At 37.8% G+C, this 19,701-nt stretch overlaps 1 protein-coding gene across 1 annotated transcript; it reads right to left on the minus strand.

The window, feature by feature from the left end:
- Positions 1-1,045: 1,045 nt before the first annotated feature.
- On the minus strand, positions 1,046-19,083 carry LOC138835284 (vomeronasal type-2 receptor 116-like). The gene is given in 8 exon segments (XM_070033850.1): positions 1,046-1,989; positions 3,080-3,203; positions 5,067-5,294; positions 5,981-6,787; positions 8,332-8,626; positions 13,423-13,586; positions 13,755-13,828; positions 18,633-19,083. Coding segments are annotated over 8 exon segments (3,087 nt in total).
- Between the last annotated feature and the right edge of the window lie 618 nt (positions 19,084-19,701).

Raw genomic sequence — 19,701 nt, forward strand, 5'->3', positions numbered from 1 at the left:
GAACAAACTTGGAATTTAGAATTCTGTGGCTTATTGTTCTTAGCAGCTTCTGTTTTCCACAACTTGGCCAACTCAGATAGCCTTCACAATATTTGTAAAGGAATTACACAATAATAACTTGAAAATTATATCCAGCCATGGATAAGCAACCTATTATGATTCTCTACATTCCGTAGCTGTTACTTCATAAAGACAATAAAACTGAGTTGTATTTGTAGCTTATTAAACCAATTCTTAAAATTATAAAACAATATAGAGAAAGCAAAAAAAAAAGAGAAAGCAGAGAGGGGGGAGAAAGAAGAGAGGAAGGAAAGGGAAGAGAGAGGGAATGAAATCAGAGAGAATGGGGGAGATTATTTCACCAAAATCAATTGAGGAATAAGGATAAAGAAAGATGTGTGAGTGGAAATATACAAGTATGAAGCAAAATAAACACTATTAAGTATATAAAACATGGAACTTTTGGAAGAGGAAAATATTAATGAGTCATGATTAAGAAGAATAGTTACAGGTAGGAAGATAATGTACTTTAAAAGTAAAAAAAGTCCATTAATTCAGCTGCACAGGATAACATCTAGTGATCATGGCTTAAAAGTAACCTGGGAAGGAACATTAAGAGAATAACATTTCCAGTTAACCATTACAGAGCCAAAAGAGGAGCTGTGGCTCAAGTGTAAAGCACTAGACTTGACCAAATGAATGAATGAATAAACTAACTAACTAAATAAGCGAGAGTAACCAGGCTTTAAGATCAAGACTCAGGACTAGCAACATAAAATAAATTTTTAGGCGAATGATTAAGAAAGCACAATTCAAAAACAAGTAGCAGTTAAAATATAATAGTGGAGATGATTGGATAAGTGCAGTGTAAGCATGAAAATCCAAAGATATTGGAACAAAATTAAAATGTAGGTGGCTAAAAATTGGGACTGTACTATCACATGAGAAATGAGTGAGACTCACTTATTCATCAAATTGATTCTAACAATATAAACTAATATCTGATGGAAAAAGAAATGTAGAGTTTATTTGACCTCCTATGTATTTAATCATACATGTAAGTTTCATCTGAGGGTTTATTTCCCCTGGCACATGTTTTGTCCCAAAAACCATGCAGACAATTTCTATCTGGCCTTAACAAGATGATGTAGCACTTGGGAGCAAAAATGCAGCCCAGCAGCCCTGCACTGGAAGCCAAGATGGAGAAAACCTCTGTAGCCACCATGACTTTTCCTTTGGCACTGTGGTAGACAGGCAGGAAAGTGAACCAGATACTACAGAACACCAGCATGCTGAAGGTCAGGAACTTGGCTTCATTGAACGTGTCAGGAAGGTTCCTGGCCAGGAAAGCCCCAATGAAGCTGGCCAGGGCCAGAAAAAACAGGTATCCTAAGACACAATAGAAAGCAGTGAGGGAGCCCTTGTTACACAGGATGATAATGTGGCCATGTTCAGAGTGTACATCTGTGTCAATGAAGGGAGGTGAAGTCCCCAGTCAAAGTACACAGAATGTCACCTGAATCAGAGTACAGATGGGAATGATGAAGTTAGGAGCCCCTGATAGCAGTAACCACCTCATTCTTCTCCCTGGATAAGTGACCTTGAAGGCCAGAACCACAGTTGCAGTTTTGGCTAAGACAGCAGAAACAGCTACTGTGAATACAACTCCAAATGTGGTTTGCTGTAGAATGCAGGTGGCTGTGTTTGGACGGCCAATAAAGAGCAAGGAACAGAGAAAACAGAAGAAGAGGGAGATGAGCAGGATGTAGCTGAGAACTTGGTTATTAGCTTTAACAATGGGGGTGTTCTGATGTTTCACAAAGACTCCAAGAACAACTGCTGTGAGTGCACATAAACATAGAGCCATGAAGGCCAAGGCCATCCCCAAGGGCTCTCCATAAGCCAGGAAACTTACAGCTCTTTGGAGGCACTGGTTTCTCTCTGTGTTGGCATACTGATGATCTGCGCACTTCATACAATGCTCCACATCTGGTGAGGAATTCAAATAATCTTTTCAGTACTTAAAAGCAAATTAGAAAATCTCTACATAGAGAAAATTATAACATGTCAATACTTACTAGCATAAGAACAAAAATTCCCAAGTATTACCAGATATGTTCAGTATCATATTATATCTTCATCATATTCTCATATACTTTCCCACTTTCTCTTCTTTTATCCAGTCCTAGGAGTTGCTTTGATGACCTGGGCACTGTCCCTGAGCTTTCTTTGCTCAAGGCTAGCACTCTGTCACTTGAGCCACAGTGTCACTTCTGGCTCTTTCTATTTCTGTGATACTGTGGAATTGAACCCAGGACTTCATGCATGCTAGACAATCTCTCTATGTCTAATCTACATTCACAATAACTTTATCTTTACGTGTCTATAACACATATTATACCTTACCATTACTATTATCCCTAAATTTTTCCAGACCTCATGTTGCCATAGCTCTTCTCAGCCTTGTGTTCACTACTGAAACACTTCAACGAAAAGTGTGCATCACAGGGTTGTATTTCCCTCCATGTCTCTGGACAATATAAATAAAAGCCCTATATCCCTTCCTTGAAGTTGTCATATTGTCTGTCCCGCTTGCTTGTAATGCAGGGGGCAACATAAAATCAATTCACACTTTCAAGCACTAAAGTCATGCTGTGCACAACCCTTTTGATTCCTTCTTATACAGAAAACAATCACATCACTTGCTGTGCAGCAACAATATTTCTGGGCACTAGGAAATAAAGATGTGCAAGATCTCTTTTTTCTTTATTTTCTGAAGTCAATTTTGAAAAAAAAAACCGGAGACCTCATCCTTTAAGTAGCTTTGCACTTAATATGATGAGCATTAAACTTACATTAGTGATTACTTGAACATTCATATACGAGAGTAAAAAAATTAGTTCCATACATAATTGACAACCTGTGATCTTTTTCAGGAAGCAAGAACCTCTACAGTCACAATTCATTTATGAGTAAAATGGAAGACATTGGTGCTGCAATCCTAATACACAACTTTTGCATTGCATGGTTTGGGGACACTACTAGAGAATATAAATTTCTCCCCAAGTCATGAACTTACCTGTCCCATTAGCTATCTCATTCTCTGAGCAAGGGGTACAATCATAGCAACAAGCAGCCTTTTCCTCCTGAGGAGTTTTCCTGAATCCTGGAAGACAACTTTCACTGCAGACAGAGTGAGGAGGCTGAAGAAAATCAGTTCTGTGTCAGTAACTGCTCAGACTTTTACCTGACACTCCAAAAAGTTCATTTTTTTAAAGAATAGGATTATTAAATGTAGCATTTTATGCACATAAATCTGGTCAGTTAATTCAACGTTGGTATAGATTCCACATTATACCACAAACAACTTATGTTCTATCAGCTTGATCTCTATTTAGCCTATTGAACTATTGAGAAGTATGAGACATTTAAAAGTTGATTAATGGTGAGAAAGTAAGTCCTATTGGCCAGAGCTATGGAATTTCCTTGAATTCATGTCATAATTTGTTATTTCCCGCTATTTGTGAATGATGAGGAGTAAAGAGAAACAAATTTCTTTGAAGCTTGAAAAGTGTGCTGTAAGATATTGCATAGGCCTTCTGTTTTAAGGTTATTTGAATACAAAGACTGTCACATTTATACAGTGGCCATGAGGTGAGAATCTTTTTGCGCAGGCTCTTTAACTGATTCATCTCACCAAAGATGCCTAAGCAGTAGGCAAGTAATCATTGAATGGAACTTCCACAAATGGGAGCAAAATAAACCCTTAAAATATATAACGTGATTGCTCTGATATTTTGTCACAATGTAGAAACTTGCTAAGAAAAATGCAATTTAATATTCCTTATAAACTTTTAGAAACACTCTGTTAACTTTTTTTGGAAATGATCCTGGGACTTGAACTCGTAGTATGGGCACTGACCTTGAGGTTTTTGTGCTGAAGATTAGCATTTTATTACTTGAGCCAAATCTCCACATGAGATTTTTTATTGTTAATTGAGATATGAGCATATAAGATGATGTTAAGCGAAATGAACCCAAAGATGGGGACACAAGTGGGTTTTCCTTTCTTGCTATTGTTTTTAATGTATTTATAATGTGCTATATGATTTTTGGTTTCTTTGTTATGTTCCTCCCCCATGGTATAGCCCCTGTTTTCACTCTACATAATTTTGGTGACCTGGGTCTTGTATGTACATTTTTGTAATTTGGGGAGTGGAAGGTAAAAAACAAAATGTTCAAATAGGTATACAATTTGACCCATTGTAACAACGAAACGTACAAGACACTATGTTGAAAATGAACTTTACAACTTGGTGGATGATGGGGGAGTTGGGAAGGTGGAGAAGGAATGGATATTAGGGGGAAAACAAAGTAGAATGTAACAATGCTCGATAGGAAACGTATTCATTACCTTACTCATGTCACTGTAACCCCTCTGTATACTATTTTTATAATAAAAAGCAAAAAAGTCTCATAGAATATTCTACCCAGTTGAGCTTTCAACAAAACTACCATCTTAGATCTGAGGTAGTCATCTACCTGGGTAGATATAATTAGAAGCAAGAGTACCCTCACCCAAGTACTGTTAATATATTCTATTCCTTTTATAGCCAACAGTCAGTCATTCCAATTTCTTAAGTGGGAAATATTTTAAATGTCCACTGCTTGGTTTTTAGTAAGCACATAGGGTATATATTTATGTGTGCGTGCATGCATGTGTCTGTCTGTCTGTTTGTATGTGTGTGTGTGTGTGTGTGTGTGTGTGTGCCAGAACTAAGTCTTACAATGTGAGTCTGGGTTGGGTATCTGAGCTTTGTTGCTTAATGTGAACACTTTAATGCCTAATCCACAGCACCACTTCAGCTATATTGATGGTTAATTTGAGATTAGTCTCAAAGCATTTCCTGTTAGCACTGTTTTTTAAACATGATATTCATATCTCAGCCTGCTAAATACCAAGTATTATAGGAGTAAGATACTGGCACACAACCAGGTATAAATTTTAAGGGTGAAATTTCTTTACTTATATATCCTTAAAATCATTACTGTTAAATCCAACCAACCTCTGTAGTTCCTATGGTCCACTCTACTAGATCTTCAGATAAAGTCAGTTGATGACCATGAAGAGTATATGGAGAAAATTTTCCTACTTTCATCTCAAGTTGAAGACCTTCGGGAAAATTCCAAATGTTCACAATATCATACTCTGCCCCCAATTTCTTTTTCTCATCTAAAATCACTTGATCTCCAGCAGGATTGTGAAACTGGATGTTCTTCAGAAAAGGATGCAGCTACAAGAGAAATATATGGTGAAATATATCCCAGAGTTAAGAAGGAAAACCTGAACCAAGAAAGGCTCTTGATTGCCTTAAATTTTTTATTCCGAATTCAAGAATAGTAGAGGCACCTCGTGAGTTGCATAGAAGAAAACCTATCAGAGAATAAAAATATTCTTTCGGAGTCCTGGTCACTCAGCAAGGAAATAGAAGGCCACTCTTCAAGAGAAACCAATTTCATGTAAATAGTCATTAGTGAGAAAGTTTTCATTTGCTTACTGTAGCTTTCTACATCCACTAGTTTTGTGATCATCTGTAGTATGAGCTTGGTAAAATTTTAATAGATAAAATAGAATAAAATGATCTCTTATGAAAAATATGCATAATTATGTGCAGGAGGTCATCATTTACACTTACTTAAGAAATGCAGATTGCAATGGTGATTTTGAAGTCTTCAAAATATTGATTATAAACATGTTGGTTTATTTGTAAATAAAAGCATTTTTAGAAATGTCCTTTTTCATGGCTGCTTTTCTTGAAGAGTACTTAAAAACATTCCTAGAGAATCTCACACACAATTGAAGAAATATAGTATCTTGGGGTTTGAGGCAACACCAAAATTATTTAATTTCATAGAGTAAGAACCTCTCTAAAAAGTAACTTTCTTCCTAATGTGTGATGTACAACACAGAAGGCCTTACCTGTGCAGGGGAAGACACTATCCCATTTCTATTTCCCATTGTTTGTGTTTCTGTTTGATAAAGCAGCATATCATGGAGAGCCTGGGCCACAGCATACACAGCATTGTACACACTGTAACTGTCTCCAGACATACTCATGTCAAACATATGCCTAGGCAACCAATCCAAAGAGGCATCATGAGGACAGTTCTCCCACCTCACACAGCCAGACTCAGAATCTGAGCAATTAAAAGAGAGAAACCATAACCTAGCAAGAAAGAAGTCTTCTGGGTATTTGCAAGGGTTAACTGATTTGAGAAAATCTGTGAATCCAGAAACATCTGGGTGATGGTGTGAAAAAACAAGAGGTACAAGGAATGAACCTAGAATGAAATATCTCTTTCTCATGGTTACATCCCATTCTGAGTTCATAATAAAAACTTTGCCTTTTATTAAAAATTGTTCAACACATATAAATAAATGTCGTAGGAACTCATTATCAGCATACACAATGAAGATATTTGCTGAAGATTTATTTATCTGGTTATAATGTGCCATAATTTTTAAAATATTTGTCATGGAATTATTTGGTAATGATAGCTCAAAGGCTAGACAAACTCTGTTCTTGGCCATCTCTTCTTTCAATGCAGGAAGAATCCACAAACCATTCTCATCTTCTACGGTCATCAGTCCCACCCAATTCCAGCTGAAGTGAAGTAGTAATAAAACCATGCCATTGACTATTGAAGTGTCCTTTGGAGCCATTTGATAGAGACCAGGAAACATGTTATTGTCACTCAGAGCATGATCGAAAGGCCCAGAGGTCAGCTAAAGGGAATGAGAACAGAATGCTACAAAAATGAGAAGATTTCCATCCATCCTAATTCCAGTCATGATATGTATATCATATAAGTATGTTCAATAGTTGGAAGGTAGGTTTTTCGTTTAATTTTGGAAGAAATAAATTTAAAAATTTTAAATTGACAATGTATTTATTGGTTTTTACAAAATTTCTTAATCGTTGTCACTGTTTCCATCAACTCCTGTAATCGGTATCTACCCCACATATTCATTGACTTTCCTAGTTCCATTTTCACGTATATGTACATTGAATATTATATTATTTTCAATACCCATCTACTCCTTTCTCCTCTTCCATATTCCCTGAACTCCTGAAAAGCCACCCTCATTGAAGATATGCTTCAGTTACCTGGTGTTTTTATGTACAGTCTCTATCTCTGAGCGGTTACATCATTCAATTCTACCCGGATATGTACCATAATTTAGTCAGACTGATCATATATATATATATATATATATATATATATATATATATATATATATATATATTCAGTTGCCTGTTGTTTTTATGTACAGTCTCTTTCTCTGTGTGGTTACATCATTCAATTCTACCCTGATATGTACCATAATTTAGTCAGACTGATCATATATATATATATATATATATATATATTTGAGTGTGTTATTTTTAATATTTCATTTTCCTATTTTAGATAAAACATTACATATGAGAGATCATATACCTCCTTTCTCTTTCTAAGTCTGACATATTACATTCAATATATCTTACATATGAGCCTGCATATATGTGTGAATGAGTGTGTGTGTGTGTGTGTGTGTGTGTGTGTGTGTGTGTTTGTGTGTGTTAGTAAAGGACCAGGGACTCAGTAGTAGTTCTTGGCGTTTCCCCCCAAATATAGCACTGTACCACTTGAACCACACATTACCGCATGATTTTTTCTAATTAATTAGAAATGATTTCTGAGTCACTGGGATTAGAGATGTGGTCCATCAGCATCATGCTCAACATATCTTGACATTTTAAAGTCATTTTGCATTTCCTGATTTTTTAAAGAATGGACATGAATTATAAAGCTTAAAATTCTAAAATAATACCTTTTGGCTATAATGTTTTCATCCCCCTTTTAAAACCAACAGGACTATAAATATCACATTATCTTTGAATACATACTCTTTTTTTAAGCTACATTTTAAAATATGTTTTTATTGTAAAAAAATACTGTACATAGAGGGTACAGTTATATGAGTAAGGTAATGAGTACATTTCCAATTGAGCATTGTTACCTTGTCCTTTGTTTTCCCCCTACCATCCTTTCCCTCCCCACCTCCCACACTCCTCCTGTCCCCCTTCCTCTCTGCCAAAGTTGTAAAGTTCATTTTCACCAAAGTGTCTTATACATCTCATTGTTACAATGGGTCAACTTGTATCCTTATTTAAGTATTTTGTTATTTCCCTTCCCCTCCATAAATCAAGTCTCTTCCTTTTGTCCTCTTCTAACACCTGAGATGGCACTAAATTAGGCATTCTTAAGATCTCCCACCCCTCACACTCTCACCTGTGGAAAACTGTAGAGGTCCAGCAGTGTCCCAATCTGTGAAGATAATGTTCCTGAAGGTCCTGTAAGTACTGCTATAGACTGGATGTCTCTCATACAGTTATAGTTTGGAAAGTCATATTTCCCAAAAAGGCAAATGAAGGGATTTTTAAATGATGTCCTTGATCCATATTGAACATCATAGATACTAAATCCCAGAGTTAAGTTATGTAAAATATCAGGGTTTTTGTTGATCTCTTCTATAGCAAAAGCCAAGGCCAAAACAAACTGGTAGTTCTTGAAGGTATACCTGCATAATGAGCATAGAAATTCAACAGGAGTATTTCAAAATTCTGGCTTTTATGAAAAGAATGCTTGCGTTTCTGCTAATAAGTATGGTAAAATATTATGCCCAATTAGGATGGAATATGAATACAATGTCTTGTGCTTGAATATAGGGTTATGTAAATATATGAAAGGAATTTGTCATGAATTACATTCAGAAACTTAGTTCAGCCAAGTGCTTGATTTATCTCCACTACCATATACATGCAACATTTTCCATTAGGCATGGAGTAAATTGTGATGAGACACAAAATATTCTGTTGCCTTCACCTTGGGTAAATATGGTGAAACAGGTGGAGACCTGTGTGAAAAGCCTTCTGGTTCAGTCGCCCAGCTGCTGTTAAGTGCTTATATTGCAGGTTGAGCTAACTAACAATTCTTCAATTTAATAGCATCTTTCAGAAGGAAAGCATTATTTAATGAAGATTCTATAGCAAGCTTTGCTCACATACCCAACAAAATCAACAGCTCTTCCTGAAATATCAACCACAAGAAAAGCTTAATAACAGCTGAGGTAATTTAACTGTTATTTATGTAATGAGAACATAGGTAGTCAAGCAACTCCAAGGTACTGAATATGGGGAAAGGAGCCTCCAATGTAGGTAATGAGGAAAGAATTGTGAGAAATCTTTACATTGAAATCCACCATCCAAATCCACCATGAGGCATTACACTAATACTTAATATATTTGCTAGTGTATTTATCTTGAGATATAGGAAAGGAAAAAAAACATAAAGTTGTAAAGAGGATAAAAATGCTTTCCTTTCTCTTTTGTGATATGTATGTGCAATGTTAGATCTGCGTGTGAGAACATTAAAAATTAATATAACGAAATCAACGTACATTATTCAAAGAAGGACACAATGGAGACAACATGAAAATACAAATGATTCAAAATATAGAGAAATAATCCATGAAAATACAAGAAAAATGGCAAATAAAGCAAGATTAATTCTTAGAGAAAATGTCCAGGCTATGGGTCAGACAATGAAGGACCTAGAATATAGTTATAAAATACTTTAAGAAAAGGTTGATGAAAATATGAAAAGAAAGAAAATGTACACAGACAATTCCTGAGCATGATGAGACTAGGTAAAGCTTTTTAGAAGGAGTCACGGCATCTACAAAGATAAAGGTAAATCTATATCGCAGATGAAAAGGAAACTAATAGTACAGATGAAATGAAAGTGTCTTCTCCTGGCAAAAGGATATATGACACTGATAATTCCTGGGGGGAAAAAAGTAAAGAGTGTGCAAGAAATTTAGGGAAAAATGACCTTTACAACTTTGGCATGGGGGCGGGGTGGGAGGGGCGGGCTGGATGGGGGGGAGATGGGAAGGAATGGTAAGGGGAAACTAAGGAGGAGGCAACAATGCTTGATAAGAAGTGCATTCATTACCTTTCCCATGTAATTCTAACCCCTCTGTACAGTGTATTCACAATAAAAAAGCAACTAAAAAAAAGGATTTTTACGAATCAACCAAAAGCCCTACTTTAAGATTACATATTCACGAAGGAGGAGAGCAAGCAATAAAAAAGATAGAAAATATATCTAATGGAATTTTATTAGAAAAATTTCTGAGCATGGAAAAATAAAGACACATTCAGTAACAAAGAGTAGTAGAAGCCCAAACAGTCCCGACCAGAAAAGAGCATGGTATTGCCCATGGAAAGGGTACTGGAAGATATTAGAGAGGAATAATTGATTATTTATGAAGGAAAACCTGTCAGAATAAATACAACTTTCTAATGTGGGACAGTGAAAGGAAGAAGAGGCTGAAATGATGTATGCCACAGTTTATAGGCAAGCATCTACCAACCAAAAAATTGTACCCAGCAAAATACTCCTTTATATCTAGTGAACAAATATAAAATTGCATAACAAGAATAACTGAAATAATTTTCCTCACCAATCCAGCAATAGAAAAATAACTAAGGAAATACATATTGAAAATCAATCAGAATACCATAGTGGTGGAGAGAATATTCCTTATTAGAGAGCCAGCTAAACATTATAGGAAAAGATGAGGCACAGCCACCAAGCAGGTGGATAACATGTCAGGACTTACCAAACACTTCTCAATTCTTAACATTAATGGCCTTAAATCTCCAAATAATTGGAACAGATTAGAGAATTGAATCAAATAGCAAGACCCATGTATGTGCGGTCCACAAGAGACCCATCATGCCAAAAAAATGAACATTTTCTAATTGAATGCCTGCAATAATATATTTCAAGAAAATTCTCCCATAAACAGGGTGGAGTAGCAATCCTAATATCAGATGAAATAGATTTAAATTAAATGGTCTAAAGACATAAAGAGAGATTTCTCCAAAGAACAAATAAGAATAAATATATTAAGAGATATTCACAGTCTCTGGGCATAAAAGGAATGCAAATCAAAAAACGTACTGAGATTCCACCACAACCAAATGAGAATGTCCATTAGCAAGAAAACTAACAATAGCAGATGCTGGCAGGATTAAACAGCTGCCAAGTCTTAATTTTTTGAAAATATATTTAACATATATGCAGGTCATACTATAGTAATGCTAGAATTTAACAAGCAAAATATGCCCAAACATAAAACCAAAGGACTTCATTTTCCAACAATTATAAAATACTTAAATAATAATTAAAGTATTAAATGTAATTAATTAAAGATTAATGAGTGATAAAGTGAACTTTATGTTTTTGGTCATGGGGGCTGAACTCTGGCCTGGACGCTGTCCCTCAGCTCTTCAGTTCAAGGCTAGTGGCCTACCACTTGAGCCACAGAACCACTTCTGGCTTTTTTTCTGCTTATGTGGTGTACAGGAATTGAACCCAGTGCCTCATAATTCGAGGCAAGTGCTCTACCACTGAACCAACTTGCCATCCCAAGTGAACTGTTTTTTAAGACAAAATATAAGAAATAAAACGATCCTTAGAACAAATGAAAATAACAAGAGCTTACAATAAATCTATGAATATAGAAAATGGATGAAAGAAAGGAATATAACAACCCTGCTTAAATCAAGAGAGAATATTGTGGAAGAACAACTTATCCTGCAACTCAAGGAACTAGATTGCCTGTGCTGGTTGCTCAATCCTTAAATTCTAGCCAATCAGGGGTCTGAGACCCATGGATCCTGAGTGAAAGCCAACTTGGGCAGAAAAGTCCATGACACATTTATCTCCCCTTAAGCAACAAAAAGACAGAAGTGGTAAGTTCTACAGAAGGCCAATCAAGGGTACAAAGGAAGCCAAACACCAGTGCCTCATTCCTGTAATCCTAGCTACATCAGGAAGCTGAAAATGAACAGAAGAAATGAGAAATATGGGAAAAGACAAAGGACATCGGAGAAGGTATAAAAATGGTTAAAAATAGTGTGAGTGACTATAATCTAATTTTGTGATATGTAGGGTGGAACTAAAATATGAACCAGTGAGAGACATCATGGTAACATCAGATATCTAATTGCAGTGGTCCACTTATCTACAATAAATGTCTGTGAGCCTCTTATCTCTAATTAATAACCAGAAAGTTCCAGAAGTGTAGCTAGCTTGAACAAAGAAGCTCAGTGACAGTGCCCAGGCCATTAGTGCCTAGGACAAGTACAGAATAAAAAACGATAACCAAACATACTAGTGGCATAGAAAATAAGGACAGATATATTCTATAGTAAGGAAGAGAGTAATTGCTATTGCTGCCATCTCTGCTCCCATGGGTGAGCAGGTCTCTCAGACTTTATTTCTCATACAAGGATTTGGAAACGAGTACACATGATAGAGGCAATAAGCATTTCCTCTTGGAGTAGGTATCAAATAGACTGCTAGAGTTCCTTTGAGTGTTGTAGAATCATTTTTCTTTCTTTTTTCCTTTTCTTTCACAGCCATTTATTAGTGATAACTTCGGATAGAGAAAATAGCCAATGATATGGATGTGCACAAGTAAAGAAGGTCTCATCTTATATAGATAAAGTTCTCCCATAAGGGACCTTTCATAGTGTTTTCTAACACCTAGATATAACATGAAATAATGAAACTGTGCTTAGTTTGAAAGTCACTGTTTGTCTAAAGTGAAAGATAGCAAGAGAGAGAGTGTGTGTGTCTCTAAGGGACTGAAATCAGACACTGGACACAGTCTTTGAGCTTTTTTACTCAATAATACCACTCTGTCAATTGAGTCACATCACTGCTTCCAGGTTTGGCTGATTAAATGGAGATAAATCTGTCATATGTTTCCATGCCTGGGCTGACTTCAAACATTGATCCTCAGCTTTCAGACTCCTGAATAGATAGTATTACCATGAGCCAGCAGTCCACAATAAGAATGTGTTTCAGAGACCTCAAGATTAAAGTGATACATAAACAAAACCTCTGAGACGATTTGCCTATTGGAAAGGAAATGTGTCTGTAGTCTTTTAGCACAGAACTCATGAAACTGACTCAATTTGTTTGTAATAATATCACTTCATCAACTCCAGTGGATCTGGCATGGAATAAATACAGGAGTAAAGTGAAAGAAATACTGTTTCCCCAGGAAAGAGGAGTTACATGGAAGGAAACCAGATACATTTTCTACCAGCATGTAGAAATTTACTCAACAGTAGATAGAAGAGGAAATAATGAAACTGAGCCATTTCTGGTGCAGTATGGATGGATTTTCAGAGTAGAAAAGAGACAGTACACTCATCAGTACACCTGGAGTTCCCTCAGCAGTTGCCTATCCTGACGACAAAACAGTAAATAAAAATTAACTGATGAGTTACTTACGGCTTATTCTCTTCTTGTCCAGAAACATCACTGCTACTGAGATCTGTTCCTAAAGTGTAGAGGGGGAAAAACCCAGCAATCATCACATCTCCATTCGTGTGTGCTCGCTTCTTCATTGTAGAAAAGCAGTTAGTGCTAGGCAAGCACCTGACAAGGAGCAGAAGCTGAAGGAGAAAGAATATGAAAGTCAAAAGAGACATTCCTGTAGCATCTGCCAAGCTGAAATCCTGACTGGCAGTGAGGCCAACAGTTTCAGGTATATATAGATTCACGTATTTTCGTATATAGGTATATGTGTCTTTTTATTGACAGAGATGAATATGGTAGCCCACAGTTCTTGGAAATCTCTTGTAAGTCCTCAGGCAGAAAGGGTAAAACTCCTCCATGGGGCTCTGCATCTGAGACCCTGCATTGAGAAGAAAAACATAAGTTGGAAAACATGATTACAGATTCCCCTTGTTGAACCCATTTGCTATGATTTCCTTCAAGACCACAAATAGTGAGTCTCTAGGGATAAAGTTAACTTTGATATATTTGGTCCAACATCTGTGACAAGAAACTATTTGCATGAAAGCCATTTAGGATGATGCAACTGGATTGCATCAGAGGATGCTTAATCAGGTGCATGGTGAAATGGCCAGAAAAAAATGTATGCCACTGGGATATCAACAAAAGCTATTAGGACATCACACACAGTGGGTCAGTTCACAAACTCAAGATCCAGAACAGCCACACAACATTGCTTCTTGATCCAGGCAGGTTTCCATGAGAATTCCATGTGCACAGTCCTCTGCAAATGTACCTACTTACTATTCCCTGGGAAGCAGTGCTGCTGCTGAAACAGCAGCCTCATATTGAAGGCTCTGCAAAAAATTGCTTCTCATGTATTTGGAAAAATTCACAGATCAGTTCATCAAAAATAGCCTCAATTACATAGCCTCAATAAGTCAAGTTCAATGCCCAAATTGAGTTTTACATTTACATTCTGATATTTCACCTTCACATAGCTAATTTTTTTTATTCTTTTTTTTTTATTGTAGAGATACTATACAGAGGGTTACAGTTACATGAGTGAGGTAATGAGTACACTTCCACTTCCTCTTGAACATTGTTACCCCCTCCATTGTTTTCCCCCTACCATCCCCTCCCTCCCTCCCTTCCCCAAGGTTCTTTTTTTTTTTTTTTTTGATCGTGATTAAGTGATTACTTAATTTCCGGAAATTCACAGTATTGTGGAATAATGATGCTCATTTAAAGTCATAAGTTCATTCTGACTTTCCTGGAGCAAATTGTCTATCACAGTCTGTAATACTAAACACGATCAAGATTTTTTTTGTCGGTCGTGGGGCTTGAACTCTGGGCTTGGGCACTTTTAAGCTCAAGGCAAGAGCTCTACAGCTTGAGCCACAGTGCCACTTCCAGTTTTCTAGTGGTTTATTGGAGATAAGCTTCTCATGGTCTTTCCTGCCCGGGGTGGCTTTGAATCACGATCCTCAAATCTCAGTCTCCTGGACAGCTAGGTTTAAAGGCGTGAGCCACCAGCACCAGGCTAAGTTATTATTTTTAATGATGTACTTGTCTGAGAAAACGTGATTGTGAAGGTTGTTAAGACTCGAGGTCTATGTTACGGGGGCAGAATGATGCAGGCTCCAGCCTCAGGATTATCTGAGGACTGAGTTTGGGATTAGGAAAGCTCTTGCAACGCCAGGCTGGAGAGGGAAAATGTTCTCTCTCCCTATCTCAAAACACATGTCACAGACTCCTGGGAGCTGAGGAAGTGGCTCTTCTGCTTGCTTAAGCATAGATGAACAGCTGGTCAAGCATTTTCCTGAGATTGGAGAAGTGGTTTGAGCTTGCTCTAAAATAGTTTAGATAATAATATACCTAGACATTGTCTCATAGGTTAAGTAAAAATGTATCTGTTGAAATTTTTGTGTGAATGTCTTCTGACCAAATCTTGGCAAAGATTATGCTTGCTGGTCTTTAAATACCCACTAACAATAAAGCACAGCATGCAGTGGCAATTGCTGTTTGCACTCTGCATCCCCTGTGTCCTGGTGATTTCATGACCTTTACCCAGGGACCCCAGCGCACCAGACATTGACACGTGGTAATACAGGAAATTCTTGCTATGTCAAGTATAAGTCAATATGAAACCATCTGTCTGTTTTCTACTTGTCATAATGTTAGACCCAAATTCCATGCAGAGACCTCAATAGCACAGCTACTTCAGAGTGGTGAGCACACTCTGCACAAGGCTGCCGTGTTTCATACACATACACATCACAGTATAAATGAAGCTGAATATGTACTTTAACAAGCAGGAGGAAAAAACCTTTCTCATGAGGTTTCCAGTGGATTTTTTACTTGTATATTTTAAAATTCTTGGTACTATATGTTAGCTCCACTGAGGCTTTATTTATACTTGTACATGTATGTGTAGAGTGAAACTCAGTCTCACAAAAAGTGGCAATGGTTCATGTCATAAATCTATTAATAGTTTCTTGAGGAAATCACATACATTCTGTAGTGGTTGCATGAAATGATATTGCCATGAGTATGTGCTCCCTTTCACTTCATTCTTGCCATAATTTGTTATTGGTGTTCTTGAAGATAGACCTTGTCACTGGAATGTGATAAAATTTAATGTCCTTTGGCTTTGCATTTTCTTAATGCCAAGGATTTTCAGGGATTTTTATTAGCCAATTATACTTCTGGATTTGAGAACAATCCTTAACCATATTTGTCAATGTGACATGTTGATTGCTTAAGAGTAGTTTTCTGAGTTTCCTGTATATCTGCTTATTAATCACTTGCCAGATGTTTAGCAGTCCGACTCTGTAGGCAATCTATTCACTCTATTGATTCCTTTGTTGTGCTGAAGGGTTTTTTTTTTAATTTAATTTAATTTGTGAACATACTGTACAGAGGGGTTACAATTGCATGGGCAGGATAATGGGTATGTTTCTTACCAAGCATTGCAGCCTCCTCATTTGTTTACCCTTCACATCACTTCCCAGAATTATATTAATTGATTTGCGTATAGTGAACCAGCTTTGCATCCCTGAAATGAATCCTGTTTGATCGTGGTGTATAATTTTTTGGATGAATTGTTGAAGTCGATTGGCCAAAATTTTGTTGAGAAGTTTTGCATCAATGTTCATCAAAGAAATGTGTCTATAGTTCTCTTTCTTTGATGAGTCCCTGCCCAGTTTTGGGATGAGGGTTATGATGGCTTCATAGACTGTGTTTGGTAGTGAGCTTTCTCTTTCTATTTCATTGAAGAGTTGGTGGAGTATTGATGTGAGCTCTGCTTTGAAGGCCTTGTAAAATTCTGCTGTAAAACCATCTGGTCCTGGACTTTTCTTAGCTGGGAGGTCTCTTATTGCTGTTTCTATTTCAATGCTTGATATGGGCCTGTTAAGATAGTTTAACTCATCTTGGTTTAGTTTTGGCATGTCAATATTTGCTAGGAAAAGGTCCATTTCTGTCAAGTTTTCAAACTTATTAGCATAAAGTTTTGAGAAGTATTCCCTTATAATGTTCTGAATCTTGGTTGTTTCCGTGGTGATGTTTCCATTCTCATCTCTGAGTTTATTAATTTGGGTGTGTTCTCTTCTTTTTCTGATAAGATTTGCTAAGGGTCTGTCAATTTTGTTAAGTTTTTTGAAGAACCAACTCTTTGTTTTGTTGATTCTTTCTATAGTTTTTTTGGATTCTAATTCATTTAATTCTGATTTAATGTTGATTATTTCTTTCCATCTACTGGATTGGGGTTTATTTTGCTGCTCTTTTTCAAGGAGGTTTAGATGTGTCATTAAATTGTTAGTTTCAGATCTCTCCAATTTGTTGATGTAGGAGCTCAGAGCTATAAGCTTGCCTCTGACTACTGCCTTTGCTGTGTCCCAGAGGAGCTGGTAATTTGTGTGTTCATTTTTGTTGAATAGCATGAACATCTGAATTTCCTTTCTAATCTCTTCCATGACCCACTCATGATTCAACAGTGTGTTTTTCTGCCTCCATGTGATACCGGACTTTCTTTGGTAGCTTTTGGTGTTGAGTTCTAATTTTATTCCCTTGTGGTCAGAGAGAATGCAAGGTATAACTTCAATGTTTCTGAATTTAGACAAGTTTGCTTTGTGGCCTAAAATGTGGTCCATTTTAGAGAACGTTCCATGTGCTGCTGAGAAAAACGTGTATTCTGATGCTGCTGGGTGAAATGTTCGGTAGATGTCTGTTAAGTCTAGTTGATCTATGCAGCTGTTTAGATCTGCGGTTTCTCTGTTGAGTTTTTGCCGAGTTGATCTATCTAGTGGGGAGAGTGGTGTGTTAAAATCCCCAACAATTAATGTTTTTGGATCTATATGGGATTTGAGGGAAAGTAGTGTTTCTTGGATAAATTTGGGTGCTCTATTGTTTGGCGAATAGATATTTAGAATTGTAATATCGTCCTGAAGGAGAGATCCTTTAATTAGTATGTAGCAACCTTCTTTATCTCTTCTCACGAATTTTAATTTGAAGTCTATTTTATCTGATATTAGGATTGCAACTCCCGCCTGTTTATGGGGGCCGTTTGCTTGGTAGATTTTGTTCCAGCCTTTAACATTGAAAATGTGTTTGTTTTCACGGGCAAGATGTGACTCTGAAAGATTGAAATTGGGGCTATGTCCATTTTACAATATGGGCTATGTCCATTTTACAATATGCTAACTGCTAATTCTGCTTCTGTAAACCTGCTTGCACTAACACTGACTCTTCCCCTCCCAGAAATAAGTTAAAAAGTTACAAAGTCCAGATGCAGGCCGGCCCAGGGACAAGGTCTGCAAACATAGATAAAGAATAAAAGAGTAAGTTCTTCTAAATTCCTGTTTAGAAACTCAGCAAAGGGGCTCAAAATAAAGACCATCTGGCGAGCCCAGCAAACTAGGGTCAAATGTCCACCAATCATGAGCCTGTAACTATGTGGACTCCCCTCCAGGGAAGCTTCCCCCTAGAGAGCCAACCAATTTTCAACAAGTGTTACAAAACTTCCCGAGCAGAACTGAGCCAATCCTGGGGAGCCTGGGGTCTTATGCTAATCCTGTGGAAAAACCACAAACCACTTTTAAAGACAAAAAGTCTTTAAAAGTGCCTGTAACCGCTGCTTGGGGCTTCCAGTCTGCCTTGGACAGGGAGCCCGTTTGCGCAAATGCCTAATAAAATCCTCTTGCTTGTTGCATCTGCTGGTTTGGAGTCTTGGTTCTTGGGGTGCCCTCCCGTTGAAGAAAGCATCCCAGTGAGTCTGAATTCTTTCAGTTGGGGGCTCGTCCGGGATCCAGGCTCCCCAGACCCCAAATTCCAGGACCAGTAGGAGGTAAGATAGAGCTCTTGTATCTCGTGTCTTCTGTGTTTGTCACTTTCGTTTGGCATTCTGGGATCCAAATCTCTTTGGACTAGAGGGAAAAGCAGACGTGCCCAGTACCCTAGTCCCGCCCTGGAGCCCTGCTCCAGGGTCGTCTGAATCTGTATTTGGGCCAGAGGGAAAAGCAGACGTGCCAAGTACCCTGGTCCCACCCTGGAGTCCTGCTCCAGGGTCGTCTGGAGGAAGGAGGAGATCCGAGTGTCTCTGTTCTGGGGAGTTAAGGCGAGGCCAGCCACTCCCATCTGTAATTCCTTCCTCATCTGCACTCGGTTGCCACGCGGCGTCTGGTTTTGTCTGTCTCTGTTTAGTGTTACTCATTTTTAATGAGTGTTTTGTATTCTCTATAGAGATGGGACAACAAGTAAGTCCACTCCTAGGACACCCGAGACCTTGTCCTAGTTCGTTTGCTTTTGTAACTTGCTTGTTTGTCAATTATGAAACTGCCACTGACCACCTGCAAGTGGCCCCAGTTAGATCTCAGCCTTGGGCCTTGGCTGGGGGGGGGGGTGTCTGAGAGTGGGGGAGAACCTGTCAGTCTGAGGGGACGGCCGCTAGGGACTTTTGTCCCTTGCCCCAACATGCCTGGGAATTCTCCTCCGCCTTGTAAGGCCCCTGGGTCAACGTCTGCAGGAATCTAAGAGAAAAATCCTCCGGAGGTGAGTGGGGGGGTTGAGCACCCTGGTAAGTGAATGGTGGTGAGATGTGGCCCCATTCACTGAGACCTGATTTTGTCTTTGTGGCCCCTTGTTTGTCTTGTTTACTTTAGTGTGTGTTTGTTTTATGTTTTCTGGGTGAGTGTGGCAGGCTCACTCAGCAGACTCTGGATTCAGCTTGCTGAGTGGGAGCAGCACAGAGTTCCGGTAGGGATAAATTGGGGC

The sequence above is a fragment of the Dipodomys merriami genome, unplaced genomic scaffold (assembly GCF_024711535.1).
Source record: "Dipodomys merriami isolate MVZ:Mamm:240054 unplaced genomic scaffold, mDipMer1.0.p SCAF_233, whole genome shotgun sequence".
In the NCBI taxonomy this organism is placed as follows: domain Eukaryota; kingdom Metazoa; phylum Chordata; class Mammalia; order Rodentia; family Heteromyidae; genus Dipodomys; species Dipodomys merriami.